At 45.9% G+C, this 17,401-nt stretch overlaps 2 protein-coding genes across 2 annotated transcripts; both read left to right on the plus strand.

Moving 5' to 3' along the window:
• Nucleotides 1–2,589: 2,589 nt before the first annotated feature.
• On the plus strand, nt 2,590–3,525 carry LOC102455829 (olfactory receptor 51G2-like). The gene has a single exon (XM_006132430.4). It carries the CDS (start codon nt 2,590–2,592, stop codon nt 3,523–3,525), a length of 936 nt encoding a protein of 311 aa, XP_006132492.4.
• Nucleotides 3,526–14,544: 11,019 nt separating this feature from the next.
• On the plus strand, nt 14,545–15,624 carry LOC102456073 (olfactory receptor 51G2-like). The gene has a single exon (XM_006132431.5). It carries the CDS (start codon nt 14,545–14,547, stop codon nt 15,622–15,624), a length of 1,080 nt encoding a protein of 359 aa, XP_006132493.5.
• Nucleotides 15,625–17,401: the final 1,777 nt, after the last annotated feature.

A 17,401-nucleotide genomic window follows, 5' to 3' on the forward strand; every position in this document is an offset into this window, starting at 1 on the left:
AAAGCAATAGGCAACTCTCTGGTGGGAAATGAAGTGCCATTTCCATAAATACTCAAGCATTTGACTTTGACACTGACTTTCTGCAAATCCTCATCCAGCCCGAATAACAGGCTCTGGGGTTACTGTGAACCAGAGAGTGCGGGTTCAGAGAATAAATATGTTATATATTGATTCCAGTGCCTGTTACCACTCCAGAAACAGGCTACAGACATACAGAACAGAACATGGGGAGAGTCAGTCATCTCTAAACCCAGGGACGGAGATGGACAGTGGAGATACTAGACTCTTGTCATGATTATGAGGGTTAGCCAGCAGCCTGGGGATTAAGGGGTTAACTACACCTAGCCAGGTGGAGTGACCAATAGGAATGTAGGTGGGACTTTTCAAACTGGGACAAAGGATTTTTGGGTTTTTTCCTTTCTCCCTTTTGTCTCTCTGTGTGTGTTCTCTGCAGCTACAGAGAGGGACAAGCATGTCTCTCTCTCTCCAAGACACCATTCTTCATTTTCTGCAAGTAGGGTAAAGTTTAGGTAGTTTCGTTAGGTTTTATTGTTTTAAGGATTGGGTATGGGATCTGAGATCTGGCACTGCTTAAAAGATGTTTTGGCTTTTCTTTATAACTAAGTTCTAGGCCCATGGAGTTTCTTCATGAGTATATTTTGTTACTTCCCTATCTAGTCATTATGTTTGCAACAGGAATATTGTTGTAATAATAAAAGTTCTTTCTTTTCTTTTTATTAACCTGGCATTGGTTAATAGTGTGCCTTGATTTTTATCTTAGGGGTGAGATTTCCCAAAAGATCTTCCCCCTGATTTCTTTATCAACATTTGGGTGGTGGCAGCGGAAGTTTTGTTCCCAAGATCTAGGTTTTTAAGATTTTGGGGGAAGTTTTATACCAAAGCCTGGTAGATAAGGCTTTGGGGTACACTTGCTGGCCCCCACTTCTGCATTTATCATGCCAGAGTGGGGAAGGAGCCATGACAACTCTAACCTGATAAATCTTGTTTGAAAGAAGATGAGAGGGGAAGGAATGGGTTGACTGGCTGTGGTAAAGAACAAGGTGCAAATGTTATGCCAAAAATGACCCTGATGGCATGTATGTGTATTGAAATCCAGCAGCAGAGTTAAGGAATTTCTACAGCAAGGTCCTGACTTTTGCTTTAGAAAGTGTTTCTGAAGAACTCCCAAGAGTGTTTGCAATTGTTTTGTGCTCCTCGCTCTTTGTCCAGGGAACTGTTCCATGGTATTGTCTCCTGGTCACTGACCAGAAACTGTTTCTTACACTGATATTTAGGAATTTGAGGAACAATATCGCAATACACAAGCTGTGCAAGACTTACGAAAAAGTCCTAAGAGAAAAAAATGACTGGTGTCTGTTTCAGCAAAGGGCTGAGCTGAGGTGCAGAAGGGGGAGTGTGATGGTGGCCATTTACGGACATCAGTTTTTGCAGGAGCATAGCTGAAGTAACTGGCACACTCAAGTGGCTATTAGTGGAAATCTAGTGTTTGCCCTGGTCACCCATTTGTGCTCCCAAACCCCTTCTCCCATCAGCCGAAGTTGCTGTCTGTGTTAGCTTAGAATGTACCAGACCCTTGCCTGGGGAGGATATGCAAGTCCTGGGAGATGGAAGAGAAACCTGTAGGACAATCGGTATCTCTGGATTCAGACAACACTGGTGGGAAAATTGCGTCAGGTTCCCTTGCAGGGATTCCTGGGGCTCAGAGTCTGTCATTGGGAGCATGTGCTGAAGTTAAGAGACTTGTATTGAATTCACACCTCCAGATCTGGACTGATGCCATTGACACTAATAACATTGAATTAAGAACCCCTAAGAATTTCTAGCAACTTCTCCAAAGACCCAGTGACATAATCTGGACTCTCTGGAGAGGATAAAATAAATAGATAAATATACTCTGAGGCATTGACAGACATTTAGAAATAGTGTCAATGGAAGACAAATACATTGAATGATTATTTTCACCACATGCATGGCATGTTCGCACACGTCATGCAACCATGGACAACATGGGGATGTGAAGGGCCTGAAAGGGTGGGAAGGTCACAAATGTAAATTCACACAGTGCTCAATTAAGCTATGGAACTCCCTGACACAATATATTAAAGAATCTAGGAGTTTAGGAGGAAACAAACAAAGCCTGCATGTTTATCTTGGTAACCAGAATATTCAGTTACAGTGGTGAGGGCAGATTTAAAACTCTTGGAAGAGCCCACGCATTGCTGATTGCACCCTAAAATGAATCTAATTTGTGTGTGTTGAGGGGAAACATTGCCTCATAGCAGGTTTCGTTATTCCTATTGCAAGGCTACGTCCATCTTCCTCCATTGCTTCTGACACTAGCCACTGAATAGTTTGTTGATGGTCTACACGTCTGCTCCAATCTGGCAGAGCCTGTCTTCCTGTCAGTGCTGTAAATCCAAGATTATGTCTGGCTCTTCTTCTCTGAGCTCCTGAGTATGTGTTGACCTGCACTAAGAGCAGAATACTGCCTCCTTAAATATAATTGAATCTCTTCTTGTTCCTTTCAGGAAGAAAAGTTCCAAACTCCTTGTATCTGATCAGCACATGATGTCAGATGTCAATGATACCACATTCTCACATGTCATGTTCCTTCTCTCTGGGATACCCGGACAGGAAGACTTCCATCTCTGGATATCTATCGCCTTTGGTTTAATTTATGCTATTGCGATAGTAGGCAATTCTGTCATTCTAGTCATTATAAAAACGGAGCCAAGCCTCCATGAGCCCATGTACATTTTCCTGTCCATGTTGGCCCTCACAGACCTTGGCTTTTTGATCGTTACCATGCCAACGACATTGGGCCTGTATTTCTTTAACTTTAGGGAGATCAACCTCCATGCCTGTATTTTCCAAATGTACTTTGTTTCCATTCTTATATTCACTGAATCTGGTGTGCTCTTGTCGATGGCCTTTGACCGCTTCATCGCCATCAGTAACCCACTGAGATACACCTCCATCTTAACCCTGCCGAGAATAGCCAAGATGGGGCTGGTGAGTGTGATAAGAGCACTTACTGTAGTAATCCCATTCCCTGTTTTCCTCAGACAGTTCCAATACTGTCGATCCAATGTCCTCACCCTTTCCTACTGTCGGAATGAGGACATTGTGAGGTTATCTTGTTCAGATGTTGGATTAAGAGGCATGTACGGCTTGATCATTAAAATCTTAACAATGGGGTTGGACTTGCCACTGATCTTCTTCTCTTATCTGATGATCCTCAAAACAGTGCTGAGCATCACATCCCAGGCGGAGAGCCTTAGAGCCCTAAACACCTGTGTCTCCCACTTCTGTGCTGTCCTCCTCTTCTATACACCAGAGTTCAGCTTGTCGGTGATAACCAGATTCATGAAGGACGCTTCTCCTTTGCTTCGTATTATACTGAGCTACGTCTCCCTGCTTGTCCCACCCCTAATGAACCCGATTGTGTACAGTGTGAAAAGCAAACCCCTGCGTGAGAGAATAATCAAGGTGTTCACCAAGTGAAGGGGCCGTTCATCACCCCTCTGCAGCACTAGTGACACTGGACACAGAAAAACATGCCATAGTCACTTATTCCATCCTGGATCATTAAATTTGAGAGGACATGAGCTACTGATTGCCACTATATAGAAAGAGGTTCAGATGGAATCTAAGACCAAGGGTACTGGGCGAGGGGATCATGACGGTTTTGTACCCCCTCGTTTTATGAATTTGACTTATGGATACAATTATGTGTAAGTCGAAGATGCTTTAGACAAAGTACCTCATGTAACTTACCAAATGTTATATCACAATCTGCAATAAGAATACATATGATTTATCTTGCATGTAAAGTTAATATAGTGGGTAGAGATTGGTTTATGGTTTTAAATGTACAAATGTTTCCAATGATGGGACATCTCGTAGTCTGGGCTATTGCCTGTAAGTACCCGATTTGTGTTTTAAGCCTAAGCAACAGATGGTGTTAGGTAAACCTGTGACCACCCCAATTGGTAACGTCTGATCATTTAACTTTCCTTGGGAATTAAGAGACAGAACTACAATTTCCTGCCAAATTAAAATCTATAAAACAATGGGAAGCGTGCCATCCTTTGTGCTTTGGCTGCTGTGACACCCAAAAGCATAAACCAGAGGTCCCAAGGATAAAAATCTTCCCTGGCATGGAGATTTAGCTGAGAAAAGAAGAGTTTTAGTTGAACTTTGCAATAAGCTTGAATGTGTTACATCTAGCTCTACGTTTCTGTTCTTTTAAATTTGTAATTTCCTTTGCTTTGCCTGTTTTCACTTGCAGCTGCTTGAACCCTTCTGATTGTACTTAATAAAATCAATGTTATTGATTATCAAACTGAGTGCAAATAACTGTTACCTGGGGCAGCAATCAGTGTGCACATCCTTTTTCATTGTTAAAGGCAGCTTCCCAGAATTATTTAATTTGGGTTCTGATCGCATTTGGGCAGTGGGCTTTCTGATTACTGTGCCTGAAACTGCATTCTCATTAGACCTGAGGAGAGTTAGTGTCTCTATTGCTGTCTGTGGGTTGGATGGGAGGTTTTCTCAGGTTGATGTCTTGGCTGGGGGAGACGAGAAGATCTGGCCCAGCAGGGCAGGGTGGTGAGAGGCCCCAGAGAGCAGGGGAGCAACGGAGTGCAATTTGTGTAGCTTTTTCAGAAAAACCCCCTATAGTATAGACATAGCCTAAGGGTATGTCTACACTACCCCGCTAGTTCGAACTAGCGGGGTAATGTATGCATACCGAACGTGCTAATGAAGCCCGGGATTTGAATTTCCTGGGCTTCATTAGCATAAAGCCGGCTCCGCCATTTTTAAAAACCGGCTTGTTCGAACCCCGTGCCGCGCGGCTACACGCGGCACGGGCTAGATAGTTCGAACTACGTGGTTGTTCCGAATTATCTGTACGCCTCGTGGAATGAGGGGTTCAAACAAGCCGGCTTTTAAAAATGTCGGAGCCGGCTTTATGCTAATGAAGCCCGGGAAATTCAAATCCCGGGCTTCATTAGCACGTTCGGTATGCATACATTACCCCGCTAGTTCGAACTAGCGGGGTAGTGTAGACATACCCTCAGTGATGCCATTCTCCTAAGCTGTTTACCCCTTTTCCGGTTAGCACTTTTGTAAAATTCAGGGTGTACCCGTTGTGTCGCCCCCTATTTCCATAAACCACATCATTATAATTCTGGAAATGTTGATCCTGCTTGGTTTCAGTGGTATACACTGGAATGACTTCAGCATTTAAAACAACTTGTTAGTAGACGTCGCCCAATGCCTGAGGGCATGAACTTAGCAGGTTCAGCACTTTAAGCAGTTACGGTCAAGCCTTTACCCCATGACCGAGGGCAAAAGGTTATATTTCCTCATACTTGCCTCATCCTGAGGCCCTCCTGCATGCTTGATAGCACCAAACTTTAACAGGGCCTGGCTTCTTAGCCAGAACTCTTGTCAAGTCAGAGTAGGCCGTACGGACTCCTCCACAGCCCTTTTCCTGTCATATTTCCCCCAAATTTTTCAATGGTCACGCCCATTGTCTAAATTAAACATTCACGTGCCATTAGGGGCACACTATAAGATATGCCCAGTGAGGGCCTATAGTCTCCAGTTTTCTTAAATGTGTCTGTCCATCTAAATTTCATTTTCTCATATTCAAATGGGAACTCTTTCATCTCTCAGGGATCCGACACTTCCTCTTCTCAACATCCTTGGGCACACTCTCCAGTAACCCAGCACAGCTATAGAGGTCAGTCACTCCATCTTGACCTGATGCACCAGACCGGGGGCATCATACTACATTTTTGTCCAGTCCCTCTCTCACAACATTCTGTAGCAATTTGAGGGAAATGTCTATGGATGGAGGTTTGTGGAAATTCCCTTCCCTGGCCAGCAGCCTGTGTGGTCAATATAGGAGAAAGGACTGCTGCAAAGAAATTTGTTTGTTTGTTTGTTTGTTTACATACATAGTTAGGGTATGTCTACACTACAGCACTAATTCGAACTAACTTAGTTCCAATTAGTTAAGTCAAACTAAGCTAATTCGAATTAGCGCATCTAGACTTAAAAACTAGTTCGAATTAGCATTTTGCTAATTCGAACTAGCGCGCCCACACTGATTGAACGCTGGGGCGCACTTAAGGGTAGCTGAAACCGGTTCCAGCAGGGAATCAGGTCAGTAGTTGCTTTGTGTGGCTGCTGTCTGAGGCTATCTGAGTCTCGTGCTTAAAGGGAACCCCCTGGACAGCCGGTTCTCAGCTTTTCCACTTGCTTGCCAACCTCGCCGAGGGACAGCAAAGCGTTTTTCTCTGCGCCTGTCTGTGTCGGTGGTTCCCTTTGGGGACACCGCCGCAGTTGGCAACATGGAGCCAGAGCTCGCCCTGGGCTTTCTGGTGCAGTTTTTGGACTTCCTGCTGCAAGTCTGCCAGCAATGGCTGGAGGCTGCCTGGCACCACCTGGTGCACGTCAGCCCCCTACTTCTCCGCCTGGCCTCCCTGGGTGCCGTGGAGGAGCCGCAGCAGTGCCCGGATGCCAACGTGCCCCCCCGCATCTGGCATCTGGACACCAGCAGTGACTGGTGGGACCACATTGTCCTGGAGCGCTGGGGAGACAGACAGTGGACCCAGAACTTCAGGATGAGGAGGGACACCTTCCTGGAGCTCTGCAAGTGTCTCGCCCCTGCTCTGCGGTGACGGGACACTCGCATGAGGCCCGCCATCCCCATCCAGAAGTGTGTGGCCATCGCCCTCTGTAAGCTCTCCACGCTGGACAGCTACTGATCTGCTGGGAACCAGTTCAGTGTGGGGAGATCCACCGTCGGAGCAGTGCTCGTGCAAGTATGGCACTCACCGGCCACTGGGCAGGAGGGGGAGGGGGACTGCAAGGAGGGGATGGGCCGCCTCAGGGAAAATGGCGGGAGGGCGGGGAGGAGGCGAAAGGGCCCTGCACCGGAGGGGTCGGTCTGTCCCGGCCGTACTACATGCCGCCCGAGGGGGTTGCTTCCGGGAGTGGGGCGCGGGGCACTGCCAGGGCACGCACACTCCCAGCCACCCGGGTGCCCCAGTGATTCGCGGTTTGCTGTGTCTCTCTGCAGGTGGTCAAGGCCGTCAACCGGGTGCTGCTCCGCAGGGTGGTCCACCTCGCCGACCCGGATGCCGTCATCCGGGGGTTCGGCGCCCTCGGCTTCCCCAACTGTGGGGAGCCATCGACGGGACGCACATCCCCATCCGTGCCCCGGAGCACCAGGCCTCCCAGTACGTCAACCAAAAGGGGTACTTCTCCATCCTCCTGCAGGCCGTGTGTAACCACCGGGGCCAGTTCACGGACATTAATATGAGCTGGTCCGGCAAGGCACACGACGCACGGGTGTACCAGAACTCCTCTGTGTGCCAGAGGCTGAAGTACAGGACCTTCTTCCTTGACCGCCACATCAGGGTCGGGGACGTGGACATGCCCGATCACCACCCGGGGAGCATGGACGGTGTGAGCCCCTAGCATGCGGTCCAGGGCCTCAAAGTGGAGGCAGGCCTCCGGGTCGGCCCCTGGCTGGCATGACCTGGAGTAGGACTGCCGCAGGTCCTTTATTTTAAGGCGAACCTGCTCCCGGGTCCGCATGTGACCTCTGGCGGCCAGGCTAGCAGCCATGAGGCTGTAGACAGCCGCGTTCCTGTGGCTAGTGCGGAGATCGTGGATGTTGGAGGCCTCCCCCCAATCCTCGATGAGGTCCACGATCTCTGCACTTGACCAGGCAGGCACCCGCCTCTTGCGGCCCCGGGGAGGCTCCTGGGAGCTGCCAGCCTAGTTTTGTAAAGAGGCAGAGGGCTGGGTGGCAGTGGGTGGCTGGCTCATGTCGTGCCAGGTGCAGGGTCTGCTGGCTGGGTGCTGGCAGGCTTGCAACTGGCACAAACACTGTAGCCAGACCGTGTCCCTTTAAGGGCTACGGGGCCAGGAGGGGGGCAGAAGAGTTTCCCTGGTGATGGCCAGAGTGGCCACCAGGGCAAGCTGGGAAGGGCTAGCTTCCCACTAGTTCGAATTAAGTGGCCACACAGCCCTTAATTCGAACTACTTAATTCGAATTAGGCGTCAGTCCTCGTAGAATGAGGTTTACATAATTCAAAATTAAGCGCTCCGCTAGTTCGAATTAAGTTCGAACTAGCAGTTTGCCTGTGTAGCGCCTATCAAAGTTAATTTGAACTAACGTCTGTTAGTTCGAATTAACTTTGTAGTGTAGACATACCCTTAGTTAGTTAGTTAAGTGAGATCACAGCTCTAACAGCATCCTCCTACCATTCAGCTACATCCGAGGAAGGCAGCCTTGGGCACTAATTGAAACTACACGAACAGTGCTGACTAGACTAGATTCCAAGAATGGAGCCTGCAGAAAGCCAAACAACTCAAGTTCCCTGGTGGCCAAGGGGCCCCCAGGAGAAGGTACGAACATGGTGCTTAAAGGCAGTTGCCTCCCTAGCTGAACACTCACTGCCTTCAGTCCAGGCTGTCTCTGTGGTGACTTCCTCTCCTTGAAGGTGAAGACCTCTGGTGTCAGCGGCTCCCTTCTAGCAGGAACTGGGTACGTTGGCAGGTTTCACTGTCTGTTACATGCCAACTGCCGGGGTAAGGCTGCAGGCTGTTTGCATTGGCAGATGTTCTGTGCAGCAGCAGAGGACTCAGCTGGGCTTTCAGGGTGACTCAAGAGTGACAGGACTGGGGGGCAGGCAGTGGTAACAAGCTGGGAACTCCTCTGCTACACCTGCCTGCACTCCATACATCTCTTTTTAGCAGAAAGAGTTTCCCAATGTGGTTGGAGTGTTAAACCCTCAGCGCCTTGAGACAGGATGTCTGGATGGGTCCTATTTCCAGAGGTGCCCTGTGCTCTGGGTGAGATCCTGCTAAGGGCTGAGTAGCAAACTCACCTCAGGTTTTTTTTTTGTCTGGAAACACAATTAGCAAATGCATTTTCCAACTTTATGTATCCTGAGGTGCTCACGGAGCGATGGCTTTTCTTGAGCTGCTCCTTCCCTTGCTGCTTGTTTGCAGGCAGGCTCCTGGTAAACTAAGAAGATCCAGACTGGTTTCATCCAATAGAGCCATCTCCTCCACCGCCCCATAGTCTATCCAATGTAGCCACACAGAAACATCCCAAGAGCTGGGTTTAACCCACCCATTCGTAGGGCAGCCCAGCTCCATTTTTGTTCCAGTTCCTCTGCCAGTTGCTGTAAATTTTATGTATCCAGGTGAGACACAGCGAGGGAGGGAGAGAGAGCAATAGGCAACTCTCCTGTGGGCAATGAAGTGCCATTTCCATGAATTCTCAAGTATCAGACTTTAAAATTCATTTCCTGCAAACCCTCCTCATGCCCGAATAACGGGCGTTGGGGTTACTGGGAACCAGAGAGTGTGAGTTCAAAGAATAAATATTTTACATATTGATTCCACTGCCTGTTACTGCTCCAGAGACAGGCAACAGTCTGACAGAACAGAATCTGGGATGAACCAATCAGCTCTAAACACAGGGACAGAGAGGGACAGTGGAGATATTAGACTGTAACCTGAGAAATCTTCTCTGTAAGAAGATGAAAGGGGAAGAAACGGGTCGACTTGTGTGTGCTAAGGTATATGGTGCAAATGTTACGCCAAAAAATGTCTGTGGTGGCATGTATGTGTATTGAAACCCACAGCAGCATAGCAAACATTTTTACAGGAAGAGCCCGACTTGTGCTTTAGAAACCTGATATTCAGGAGGTTCAGGGAGATAATCCAATTGCAAAACTTGTGCAAGAATTTAGGGAAAGGTCCTGAGAGTGTGATGGAGACCATTTACGCCCGTCAGCTTTTGCAGGAGCGTGGCTGTTGTAACTGGCACTTTCAAGTGGCTATTAGTGGAAATCTAGTGTTTGCCCTGGTCACCCATTTGTGCAGAACAATTTGCAATTGTTATAATCTTAAAAAAAAACCCAATAGTCTGATAGCACTTTAAAGATTAACAAAACTTGTAGATGGTGTCACGAGCTTTCAAAATGATCTGGATAAATTGGAGAAATGGTCTGAGGTAAACAGGAAGAAGTTTAATAAAGACAAATGCAAAGTGCTCTGCTTAGGAAGGAACAATCAGTTTCACACGTACAGAATGAGAAGCGTCTGTCTAGGAAGGAGTACAGCAGAAAGGGGTGATAGTGGACCACAAGCTGAATATGAGTCAGCAGTGTGATGCTGTTGCAAAAAAAGCAAACATGATTCTGGGATGCATCAACAGGTGTGTTGTGAGCAAGACATGAAAAGTCATTCTTCCACTTTACTCTGCACTAGTTAGGCCTCAGTTGGAGCATTGTGTCCAGTTCTGGGCACCGCATTTCAAGAAGGATGTGGAGAAATTGGAGAGGGTCCAGAGATGAGCAACAAGAATGATGAAAGGTCTACAGAACATGACCTATGAAGGATGGCTGAAAGAATTGGGTTTGTTTAGTTTAGAAAAGAGAAGACCGAGGGGGGACATGACAGCCATTTTCAGGTATTTAAAAGGGTATCATAAGGAGGAGGGAGAAAGTTTGTTCTCCTTGGCCTCTGAGGATAGAACAAGAACAATGGGCTTAAACTGCAGCAAAGGAGGTTCAGGTTGGACGTTAGGAAAAAGTTCCTAACTGCAGGGTAGTCAAACACTGGAATAAATTGCCTAGGGAGGTTGTGGAATCTCCATCTGTGGACATATTTAAGAGTAGGTTAGATAGACATCTATCAGGAGTGGTCTAGACAGTATTTGGTCCTGCCATGAGGGCAGGGGACTGGACTCGACGACCTCTCCAGGTCCCTTCCAGTCCTAGTATTCTATGATTCTATGTTTTGTTAGTTTTTCAAGCGCTACCAGACTGTTTGTTGGTTTTTTATGTGTATCCCGTACAGACTAACTCGGCTAAGCCCCTGAATCTTCTGCAATTTTTTCATTCCACTAGCTCTTTGTGCAGGGAACAGTCCTAAGGTATTGTCTCCTGGTAACTGAGCAGAAGCTGTGTCATATATTGATGTTCAGGAGGTTCAGGAAGATAATAGAGGTGCAAAACCTATGCAAGACTTAGGGAAAAGTCCTGAGTGTGAGATGGTGACCATTTATGCCCATCAGCTTTTGCAGGAGCATGGCTGAAGTCATTGGCACACTCAAGTGGCTATTAGTGGAAATCTAGTGTTTGCCCTGGTCACCCATTTGTGCTCCCAACCCCTTCCTCCCATCAGCTGAAGTTGCTGTCTCTGTTCACTTAGAACGTATCAGACCCTTCCTGGGGAGAACACACAAGTCCTGGGAGGAGGAAGAGAAGCTTGTAAGATGATCCATATCTCTGGATTCAGACAACACCAGCAGGCAAATCACTTCAGCTTCTCTTGCGGAGATATTTGGGGCTCAGAGTCTGTCATTGGAAGCATGTGATAAGTTAAGAGATTTGTATTGAATTCAAACCTCTAAATCCAGACTGATGCCATTGAAATCAATGTTACTGTTTAAAAAACCCTTAAGAATTTCTAGTCCTTCTCCCAAGTGTTAGTGGTGTAATCTGGACTCCCAGGAGTGGTGAAAATACATACATACATATTTTTATATATATATATATTTGCACACATCATGCTGCAATGGGTCACACACAGAAGTGAAAGGCCAGAATGGGTGTCTGTAGGAAGGTCACAAAGGTAAATTCACACATTCCCCCTCAGTTTGGGGAACTCCTAGCCCCAGATACTAAAGGGTCTAGGAGCTAATGAGGATTCAAAGAGGGACTGCATGTTTATAGCGCTGTTCAGTAAACCCAGTTACAGTGGGGAGGACAGAGTTAAGCACGTTTGGAAGAGCTCTAAACATTCCTGATTTACACCACACAATGTGTCTAATCTGTGGTTGTTTTGGGGAAATATTTCCTGGGGCAGGCTTTGTCTCACCTGCATATTGAAAGGATCCGTCCTCCTTTCTCCAAAGCATCTGGCACTGGCTACTGAATCCTGGTACAGTTAGGCAGTTGCTCTCTGTGTTAGCTTGAAACGTACCAGGCTCTTGCATGGGGAGAACATTCAGGGCCTGGGAGATGGAAGAGAAACCTGTAGGACAATCGGTATCTCTGGATTCAGACAACACTGGTGGGCAAAATGCTTCAGCTTCTCTTGCAGGGATTCCTGGGGCTCAGAGTCTTTCACTGGGTGTATGTGTTGAAGTTAAGAGACTTGTATTGAATTCAAACCTCCAGATCTGGACTGATGTCATTGAAAACAATGTCATTGAATTAAGAACCCCTATGATTTTCTAGCAACTTCTCCAAAGACCCAGTGTCATAATGTGGACTCTCTGGAGAGGAGAAAATAAACAGATAAATATACACTGAGGCAATGACGGACATTTAGAAATAGTGTCAATGGAAGACAAATATATTGAATGATTATTTTCACCACATACATGGCATGTTCGCACACGTTATGCAACCATGGACCACATAAGACCACAAGCAGAGAGAGGGTAAGTTTAGAAGATAGGATACACAAAGAACAAGTTAAAAATCACTTCGGAAAGCTAGATGTCAGCAAGTCACCAGGTTCTAATGAAATGCATCCCAGGATACCCAAGGAGCTTATAGAGGAGGTATCTGAGCCTTTAGCTATGATTTTTGAAAAATCATGGCAGACAGGGGAGATTCCAGAAGACTGGAAAAGGGCAAATATCGTGCCCATCTATAAAAAGGGGAATAAGAACAACCCAGGAAACTACAGACCGGTCAGTTTAACGTCTGTCCCAGGGAAGATAATGGAGCAGGTAATTAAGGAAATCATATGCAAACACTTGGAAGGTAATAAAGTGATAGGGAATAGCCAGCATGGGTTTGTGAAGAACAAGTCATGCCAAACTTATCTGATAGCTTTCTTTGATAGGATAACGAGCCTTGTGGATAAGGGAGAAGTGGTGGATGTCATATACCTAGACTTTAGTAAGGCATTTGATACGGTCTCGCATGATATTCTTATTGATAAACTAGGCAAATATAACTTAGATAGGGCCACGATAAGGTGGGTGCATAATTGGCTGGATAACCGTAGTCAGAGAGTTGTTGTTAACGGTTCTAAATCCTGCTGGAAAGGGATAACAAGTGGAGTACCTCAGGGGTCTGTTTTGGGACCCGTACTGTTCAATATCTTCATCAATGACGTAGATATTGGGATAGAGAGTACACTTATTAAGTTTGCAGATGATACCAAACTGGGTGGGGTTGCAACTTCTTTGGAGGATAGGGACATAATTCAAAATGACCTTAGCAAGTTAGAGAAATGGTCAGAGGTAAACAGGATGAGGTTTAATAAAGAGAAATGCAAAGTGCTCCACTTAGGAAGGAACAATCAGTTCCATACATACAAGATGGGAAGCGACTGTCTAGGAAAGAGCATGGCGGAAAGGGATCTAGGGGTCATAGTGGACCACGAGTTGAATATGAGTCAAAAGTGTGATGCTGTTGCAAAAAAAGCAAATATGATTCTAGGTTGTATCAACAGGTATGTTGTAAGCAAAACTCGTGAAGTCATTCTGCCGCTCTACTCTGCACTAGTTAGGCCTCAGCTGGAGTACTGTGTCCAGTTCTGGGCGCCACATTTCAAGAAAGATGTGGAGAAATTGGAAAGGGTACAGAGAAGAGCGACAAGAATGATTAAAGGTTTAGAGAACATGACCTATGAAGCCAGGCTTCATGAACTGGGCTTGTTTAGTTTGGAAAAAAGAAGATTAAGGGGGGACATGATAGCTGTTTTCAAATATCTAAAAGGGTGTCACAAGGAGGAAGGAGAAAATTTGTTCCTCCTGGTTACTGAGGACAGGACAAGGAGGAATGGGCTTAAAGTGCAGCAGGGGAGGTTTAGATTGGACATTCGGAAAAGTTCCTGTCAGGGTGGTCAAATATTGGAATAAATTGCCAAGGGAGGTGGTGGAATCTCCCTCTCTGGAGATATTTAAGAACAGGTTAGATAGACATCTGTCAGGGATGGTGTAGACGGAGCTTGGTCCTGCCTTGAGGGCGGGGGACTTGACTCGATGACCTCTTGAGGTCCCTTCCAGTCCTATTATTCTATGATTCTATGATTCTATGGTGATGTGAAGGGCCAGAAAGGGTGTCTGTAGGAAGGTCCCAAATGGAAATTCAGACAGTGCTCAAGTAAGCTGCAATACTTCCTGACACAATGTATTAAAGAGTCTAGGAGTTTAGGAGGAAACAAACAAAGCCTGCATGTTTATCTTGGTAACCAGAATACCCAATAACAATGGAGAGGAGAAATTTAAAACTCTTGGAAGAGCCTACGCATCACTGATTGCACCCCAAAATGAATCTAATTTGTGTGTGTTGGGGGGAAAGATTGCCTCAGAGCAGGTTTCGTTTTTCCTATTGCAAGGCTTCGTCCATCTTCCTCCATTGCTTCTGGCACTCACCACTGAAGACTGAGTTAATGGACTGCAGGTCTGTTCAAATCTGGCAGAGTCTGTCTTCCTGTCAGTGCTGTAAATCCAACATTATGTCTGGCTGGTCTTCCTTGAGCTCCTGGGTGTGTATTGACCTGCACGAAGAGCAGAAAACTACCTCGTTAAATATCATTGAATCTCTTCTTGTTCCTTTCAGGAAGAAAAGTTCCAAACTCCTTGTATCTGCTCGGCACATGAAGTCAGATGTCAATGACACCACTTTCTCACATGTCATGTTCCTTCTCTCTGGGATACCCGGACAGGAAGACTTCCATCTCTGGATCTCTATCACCTTTGGTTTAATTTATGCTATTGCGATAGTAGGCAATTCTGTCATTCTAGTCATTATAAAAACTGAGCCAAGCCTCCATGAGCCCATGTACATTTTCCTTTCCATGTTGGCTCTCACAGACCTTGGCTTTTTGATCGTTACCATGCCGACGACATTGGGCCTGTATTTCTTTAACTTTAGGGAGATCAACCTCCATGCCTGTATTTTCCAAATGTACTTTGTTTACGTTCTTATAGTCACTGAATCTGGTGTGCTCTTGTCGATGGCCTTTGACCGCTTCATCGCCATCAGTTACCCGCTGAGATACGGTTCCATCCTAACCCTGTCGACAATAGCCAAGATAGGGCTGGTGAGTGTGATAAGAACACTTACTTTAGTATTACCATTCCCTGTTTTACTGATACAGTTCCAATACTGTCGATCCAATGTCCTCACCCTTTCCTACTGCAGGAATGAGGACATTGGGAGGTTGGCTTGTTTGGATGAGGGATTAAGAGCCATGTACGGCTTAACCATTAAAATCGTTACAATGGGGTTGGACTTGCCGCTCATTTTCTTTTCTTACGTTATGATCCTCAAAACAGTGCTGCGCATCGCATCCCAGGTGGAGAGCCTTAGGGCCCTAAACACCTGTGTCTCCCACTTCTGCGCTGTCCTCCTCTTCTATACACCAGAGTTCAGCTTGTCGGTGATACCCATATTCGTGAAGGACGTGTCTCCTTTGCTTCGGATTATTCTGAGCTACGTCTCCCTGCTTGTCCCACCGCTGATGAACCCGATCGTGTACAGTGTGAAAAGCAAACCCCTGCGTGCGAGGATAATCAAGGTGTTCATCAAGTGAAAGGACCGTTCATCACCCCTCTTCAGAGCTGATGACACCGGAGACAGAAAAAGACGCCATAGTCACCTATTCGATCCTGAATCATTAAATTTGAGAGGACATGAACTACTGATTGCCAGTATATAAAGAAAGGTTCAGATGGAATCTAAAACAGAGGGTACTGGGCTCATGACTGTTTTGTACCCCCTTTGTTTTATGAATTTGACCTATGGAGACAATTATTTGTAAGTGAAAGATGTTTTAAACAAAGAACCCCATGTAACTTACCAACGATCTATCACAATCTGCGATATCAATACATATGATTTCTCTTGCATATAAAGTTAGAGATGTTGGGTAGGGAATGTGTTATGGTTTTAAAAGTACAAAGGAAAGCCAGCAAGGCTGTTTCCTATGACGGGACATCTCAAAGTCTGGGCTATTGCCTGTAAGCACCCGATTTGTCTTTTAAGCCTATGCAACAGTTGGTCTTAGGTAAACATGTGACCACCCCAACTGATAGGGTCTGATCATTTAATTTTCCTTGAGAATTAGGAGAGAGAACTACAATTTCCTGCCCAAAGTGAAATCTATAAGATAATGGGAAGTAAGCTGTCACTTAGTCTTTGGAGTAAGAGAATAAACTGAAGACCCCAGGGTTAAAGGATCTTCCCTGGCATGGAAAAAAGAAGAGTTTTAGGGTAACTTTGCTGTAAGCTCAAGTGTTTTAGAACTATTTCTGCTGTTTCTGTTATTTTTAATTTGTAATTTCCTTTGCTCTGCCTGTTTTCACTTGTAGCTGCTTGACCCCTACTGATTGTACTTAATAAAAACAATTTTATTGATTATCAGACTGAGTGGAAATAATTGTTACCAGGGGGAGCAATCAGTGTGCACATCCTCCTTTCATTGTTAAAGGCAGCTACCCAGAATGATTTAATTTGGGTTCTGAATGCATTTGGGGAGTGGGCTTCGTGATTACTGTGCCTGAAACTGCATTCTCATCAGACCTAAACAGAGTTATTGTCTCTATTTCTGTTTGTGGGTTGGATGGGGTTTTTTTCCAGCTCGGTGTCTTGGCTGGGGGAGACCAGAAGATCTGGCCCAGCAGGGCAGGGTGATGAGAGGCCCCAGAAAGCATGAGGCAAGTGTCAACAGAGTGCAATTTCTGTAGCCTTTTCAGAAAAAAACCCTATCGTAGAGACATAACCTAACTGACGCCATTCTCCTAAACTATTTACCCATTTTCCAGTTAGCACTTTTGTAAAACACAGGGGCTACGTCTAGACTGGCATGATTTTCCGCAAATACTTTTAACAGAGAAGTTATTCCGTTAAAAGCATTTGTGGAAAAGAGCGTCTAGATTGGCACGGATGCATTTCCACAAAAGCACTTTTTGCAGAAAAGCGTCCGTGCCAATCAGACGCGGTTTTGCGCACGGAAGCCCCGATCGCCATTTTCGCTATCGGGTCTTTTTTGTGCAAAACAGTTTTCAGCTGTCTACACTGGCCCTTTTGCACAAAAGCATTTCCAGAAAAGGGCTTTTGCCCGAATGGGAGCAGCATAGTATTTGTGCAAGAAGCACTGATTTCAGACAGTAGAAAGTCAGTGTTTTTGCACAAATTCAAGTGGCCAGTGTAGACAGCTGGCAAGTTTTTCCGCAAAAGTAAGTGCTTTTGCAGAAAAACTTGTCGGTCTGGACGCAGCCATGGTGTGCCCGTTGTGTCGCCCCCTATTTCCATAAACCTCGTCATTATAATTCCAGAAAGATTGATCCTGCTTGGTTTTAGTGGTATCC

This window comes from Pelodiscus sinensis, chromosome 1 (assembly GCF_052426305.1).
Source record: "Pelodiscus sinensis isolate ZL-2025 chromosome 1, ASM5242630v1, whole genome shotgun sequence".
NCBI lineage: Eukaryota > Metazoa > Chordata > Testudines > Trionychidae > Pelodiscus > Pelodiscus sinensis.

Excerpts from the sequence above, each read along its gene's own strand:
- LOC102455829 (XM_006132430.4), top strand. The coding sequence starts at position 2,590 with ATGTCAGATGTCAATGATACCACATTCTCACATGTCATGTTCCTTCTC.
- LOC102456073 (XM_006132431.5), top strand. The coding sequence starts at position 14,545 with ATGTCTGGCTGGTCTTCCTTGAGCTCCTGGGTGTGTATTGACCTGCAC.